General features: G+C 43.7%; 1 protein-coding gene across 1 annotated transcript in view; it reads left to right on the top strand.

The window, feature by feature from the left end:
* The first annotated feature begins 5,329 nt into the window (after window positions 1-5,329).
* pde10a (phosphodiesterase 10A) overlaps window positions 5,330-6,000 on the top strand; it is a 132,885-nt gene continuing 132,214 nt past the window's right edge. Inside the window, exon 1 of the mRNA XM_042333374.1 lies at window positions 5,330-5,421. Within this exon, the coding sequence (XP_042189308.1) occupies window positions 5,334-5,421 (88 nt within the window). The 5' untranslated portion in view covers window positions 5,330-5,333. The remainder of the gene's footprint in view (window positions 5,422-6,000) is intronic.

Raw genomic sequence — 6,000 nt, 5'->3', positions numbered from 1 at the left:
TTGGTTTTCTTTTCATGAGTAAGCAAGGCACAGAATCAGTCTCAATGTTTAGCAACCCACGGATTAATGCAAATACAACCAGGGTTGCTAAATGATGCATATGTTGTTAAATTCATTCATTCGTGTTGGCAAGCCTTAGAGAAAGCCCCATTCGCACTCTCACATTCACACACTGAATGTGTTCAGGCTGAGAGTGTGCAACTGCACCCATAAAGTGTCTGAACAGAGCAAATGTAGGGCAGTAAAGAGACAGGCAAAAATAATTTTGTTTGTGAGATTTATCACCACACTGTGATAAATGTTATAATCGCACAAGAATAGTTCTTCGTGGGATTTCTTAATGGGATTTAATAATTAAGAAAGCAGAGTGTGAACTCCTTCCAGTAACTGGAGACACATCCTTGCTTGTCACACCAACTCAGGAGATCCTCGTTGTTAAAGTAGTTCGAGTTCAAACGTTTCTCATTTAAAAATCCTGTTAAGAAATACAACAACATTTACATCCGTGTCTTTTACCTGGCATTTGTCTGAACACCTGTTGCTTATTCGGATTTTTTTTCTTGGGCATACGTTGCTTTTAAACAGATCACCATATGCTATCCACTTGCACGTCTCATCATTTGAATATGTTTATAACTTCCTAGGAAATCTTATTTTTTTTTACATTTGAATTGGGTTAGGGGCTTAATAGCAGTGTTGAATTCATACGCTGATTAATTCTACATATTTAGGAATATGGCTCGTTTTCCAAACGCCCATGTTTATGTATTTAATACAGACTGTTTTATCTGTATGTAGGAGTTTTTTTAAAAATTTGTTCAGGTGACAAGTTTAAAGTGGGACAGACGAGTTTATACGAGAGATCTCGCTTTTTATTAATTGACGAATGAATGAAAGGATAATACAAATCCGTGTACCATATTTGTTTATTTGCAAAATCTGTTCTGGCGATAAATACGATCTGTCTTCATAATACGGTAGTTAAATTATGTGTTTTGAAAGACTGGTTGATTTATTCAAAAGATTTTTTTTTAAAAAGGAGGGTGAGAATAACAAATAAGTAGTTATATGTGTGGATTTTTGCCTGACTTGGTGCTTTGTGTATAATGAGCTCGACGAGGTTGTCAGAGGAGACAGAGACGACATGCGAGATCCAAACGACAATTCTTCATCTTGTCACATTTTCTTTCCAACGCGCCTCTGATCCAGGGGATAATTTCGTTTAGTTGTCAATGTTGGTTATTTTATCAACTGCAGTCTGTGTGTGTGTGTGTGTGCGCTGTTTCTCGGGCAGCCCCTGCCCACTGCTTTACCTGACATCAACTTTTCGTATTCCAGCCCATCAACCGTGAACTAATAAAGGCGATCTTGGAGCAGTTTTAAGTGGTCCGATCTTTTTTTTCTCTCTCTCTCTCTCTGCCCACTTTACTACCGTGCAATTCCGGTCACGTCGTTTCGTGGAGTTATTGCACTCTTTCATTCAGAACTGCCCGAATTCGGAATGTTTTACAGATCATATCGGTTTGCGCTCAACTCTCTCGAGAGAGCGTGACATCGACAAAAACGAAATATCTTTGTTTAGCTTAACAGTTTTTATTCTTGTTCTTGTATCTTTTTGTCTTAAGGCTTCCCGAAGGCGAAGCACATTATCCACAAACTCGCTCATTGACGTTGGCAAATTGTACCACAAGTCACTGCATTGCACAATTGCTTTGCATGTTCCATCACTGTTTATGCCATTGATAAGGTGTCCTCGATCGAGGTTTACGATTGTAGTCCTAAAATAACTATCTATGCCCGAAATAAAATCTTTGAATTTTATTTTGGCTACACCGTGGCTCTCTGGACATCTAAAAGGAACCCAGTTATTGGCTTGTAATTGGTTTTAATTTAAGAAATAATGTATAGAACGCGATACGACGTTTTTTTTAAAAAAAACTCTTTCCTCCACGTTTTATGTGGATACAATGTGAAACAAAAGTTTCAAGTGTAAAGCATGTCCACCACTCGGACCTTAGTGCCAATACTACAGTCAGCAAACCAAAGATGAATTGGGCAATAACCATTTACTTAAAACAAGTTAGAAAATTGGGATATTTGGCATGATTTTATATTGTGAGCTCAATCACAATCACTTTTGTTGTAATAATTTGCATTGCTCTTCTAAGATCTTGTACTTAAAAAAGGGGCGACATCAATTGCAACGGTTGTTATTTTTCCCACAAATAAAATAGACGATCCTAAAACAGTTGGGAACAATATCCTCCAGTTTGCATCTGTGTGGTTACCAGTAAGTATTCGAGTGACAATACAAACTTGATATCTAGAAATAAAAACATGCTTAAAATACAAACGGGTCAGTCATTATCTTAAAAAAAGTAAGTCAACATCAGCAGTGGGACTCTTCTTCGGAGGTGTATTCAGTCAGTGTGCGTGTTTCTTTTTGCAAAGTAATAAATTAGAAATACAATAGGAATTTACAGCCCCAAAAATGTGATCTGGCATTCAGTGTATTAAGTAAGGAACATGCTGTTTATAAACTTTCCTCATTTTTCCTCCAAGGTTGTTGCTTATGAACAACATCAGCGTCGGTCATGTAAAAGGGCGTGTTCCTATATCACCGATAAACTATTTAGGGATACCTGTATTTTTCGACGAAATCACAACGATGTGTTGAATTCACATTACAGTAGAACTACTAATTGCCCAAAGGCGTCCTGCCTTCAGACTGGTCATGACGGCTCATTCATGTTGCCATCATTCATGTTGCATGTCATTATAATGCAGTGAGAACGGAAAATCAAAGCTGCTGATGATTTATCAAGATGGGCGAGTGCTGATGCTCAAATGCAATGATGGGCCTGACCTGCTGTTGAAGATCAGAGTTTGTCTGGCTGAAGGGTGGGCGGATCTCTTTCACACTATGCTGTTGCGATCCGGGAATGCGAGTAAGAGTGTGATCCTCTGGATTGGCAAATCATGTGGCATCCCATATCATATGGTGGTCAAACCGCATTCCCAGCGCAACGCCTTTCATGGTTAAGAGAAAATTGTAGGCTTTTTGCAGTTTAGACTGTGAATCCTCGCAGGGCTGTTGTTTTTGAATCGTTTGATATGGACCCTGGTCCCTGCTGCCCTGGAGGCTCTTTGTCTATTATATTTCCACATGATAGGGTATGGGCTCCAGCGGCTGTTAAAACCATAAGGGACTGTGTGGGGCCCCGACAGACGTAAGCAAAACGTAAATAGCACATCTGCAGGAAATCCCTTGTATAGCCTCTCCCAGAAAACAGCACACAGAGACTCCGTGTTTCATCTGTTACAATAAATGAACTGTACCGTTTAATAGCTCGACGTAGACATAGCTTGTTGTATATGTTCATAGAAGGCGGCTCCTTTTAATCCCTATTTTGATAATTAAACCAAATATAAAAAGCCAACATTTTACGTGGTGCTGTTGCACCCCTTGGGATTCGGTTTAAACGCAAACATATAGAATCGAAAACACATTACCAACCAGGTTTGAATCGAAAGACGCGACCACAGAGCTGCAGATACACGCCGGGAGGGGCTCCTGATCGAATCCTTGTGCGTTTAACCAAAACCCATCTACTCGTCCTGATATCAATCAGTTCAGCGCGAATGAAAGATGCGCCGCTTTAAAAATCGCATCATCATGGAAATTAAAATAGGGACCGGACTTTGGAACACTTCGGACTAGTTGCCCCCAAATCTGGCACAGTGTTGAGTTTCAGGATTAACTCGGACCCCTCTTGCCCGCCGGGCATCGATTTGTAACCTTTGGGATAAGCTTTAGGCTTTGTTGCCAGGTTCGCTATTGGGCTGCTCTGTGCTGCCAATGTATATGTTTTAACGTCAACTGACGAATCGGGTGATGCTGTGTGTACCTGAAACACACCTGCAAAAAAATCCCCACTCCCCCCCACCACCAACACCCCCACCTCTTCTCCGGTGACTGTCCCTTCGCTGCTTTGCAATATTTATTTATTTCCTGGGGTTTGTGCTGAACGTATTTGCCGCAGTCTGTATGTTATATGATCTGTTCACACCGCAGAGCTCTCACAAAGGCAATGCTTTCTGATAATAGGATTGATGGAGGGGGTGATGGTGGGGGGAGGTGGGGGGAGTAAATTGTAGTCGCCCTCTGAGACCCTCGCACCCGGTCATCCCTGACGTTAGGAATACATTCAATGTAACCTCCAGCGCCGGTGCTCCATCAATCTTCTGATCTGCAAGTTTAAGTGTAACCCACACAAAATGATATAAGAAAAACAAAGGCTGGATCGCTGTCTTCGGAGTGGGGATTTGTTACGCCTCGAGATCTGAAATGCACTTTCCCTGTGAGATGAGCTGTGGTTGTGGTTTGGATTCCGAAACGGGCGTTTTCCTTTTGAAGTGAGGTCGGGAGAAAAAATAGACACACACATACACACACACACACACACACACACTGCAGCGAATTAACCTGTCTAAATGAACTCTCCCCAAGAGATCAGGCAGAACACACCCTCCCTCTTCTTATCAAATCTGACTTGAACCCGATAGTAGAAGTGCATTTAAATAATTGGGAAATAATAATTGGGGCATAAAAAAGTTGTGTATATATATATATGTGTGTATATGTGTGTGTGTGTGTGTGGATGCATGTGAATAAACCTTGCAACACAAAAGCAAGTTGTGTGCTGTGCATTCTTAATGATGAACCCCGGGGATGTTTTCCCTTCCCCTCCCCTTTCAGCTCTGCCTCTGGGTTGCTGTGAGCCATGTCCATCCCGCCCCCAAAACCCCCCTCCGTAAGCAGAGGCGAACAAGTACAGCCGCGCCAGTGAAGCGAGACTGACATGTCCAACTGTTAGCAGCCGCCGCCTCGGCAGCACCTTCATCCCTTGTCATTTTCTATTCCTTTCCTCCTCCTTTCCCACCGCGACCACCCCTCTTCCTTCCTTCCTTCCTTCCTTCCTTCCCGGCAGACAAGAGGCGCTTTGGCTCCAGCTGCAGCGCCAGGCAGCACCTCTCCCGCACGAGGTTGCGCTGCAGCCCCACGCGAGCCGGAGCCGGAGCCGCAGGGCTGGGGGGGCGGGCGGGCGGGCGGGGGGGTGGGTTGTCTGGGTGGCTCCCCCGGGCCGGCGCCCTCACTCTGAAGCTCAGCTGCATCGGGCGGCTGTGAAAGAGACTAAGACACTGGGAGCAGCGGCGGCGGCAGCAGCAGCGGCGGAGTGTTAGGGAGCGAGGAGCAGGGCACAGAGAGAGAGAGAGAGAGAGGGGGCTCTCTCCTCCCCGATCCCCCCCCCCCCCAGGAGCACCAGGCAGTCATGGAAGATGGACCTTCCTCCTCGTCATCATCTTCCTCCTCCTCAACAGGCTGCTTTCGGAGGTTTACCGACTGTTTCCTCAGCACCAGTAGGTTTTCTCTCTTCTCTCTTCTCTCTCTCTCAGAGTCTCTCTCTCTCTCTGTGTCTCTCGAGTGTTTTTGTTCCCCTCGGTTTTCATTGTGTGTGTCTTAAGGTGAAACCAACGCGCGGTGTTCCGAGAGATGTATACATTTTATTGTATTTTGAAGCTACGGGACTGTATCCACACACATATATATTTTAAAAAAAACTACAAGGTGAATTGCAATAGGTGAGGATGGAAGGGGGGGGTTTAAAAACAACAACAAAAAAGTTGAAACTCTTGACATGTATGAACGAAGCTGACGGGAGAATCGGAGACTGGTTCCTTTTTTGGTTAAAAATTTTTTTTAAAAAAAGATAAAACTCCACGTTGATCCCCAGTGACACGAGAGATGTTGAATTCCTCTGACTTTCATTTTTTTTCTCTCTCCATCTCTCTCTCTCTCTCCATCTCTCTCTCTCTCACGGTGACACAACGAGGTTTATCTTTTTGGGTTCAGGTCGATGGGGAAACCCCATTTCCCTGTTTATGTGTTAATCGCATCTCGTTGAGTTAAATTCTTTGGCTAACGAGAGCCGTGCGCTG

The sequence above is a fragment of the Callorhinchus milii genome, unplaced genomic scaffold, assembly GCF_018977255.1.
Source record: "Callorhinchus milii isolate IMCB2004 unplaced genomic scaffold, IMCB_Cmil_1.0 Scaffold3, whole genome shotgun sequence".
NCBI classification, from domain to species: Eukaryota; Metazoa; Chordata; class Chondrichthyes; order Chimaeriformes; family Callorhinchidae; genus Callorhinchus; species Callorhinchus milii.
This window is presented reverse-complemented; position numbering and strand designations above follow the sequence as displayed.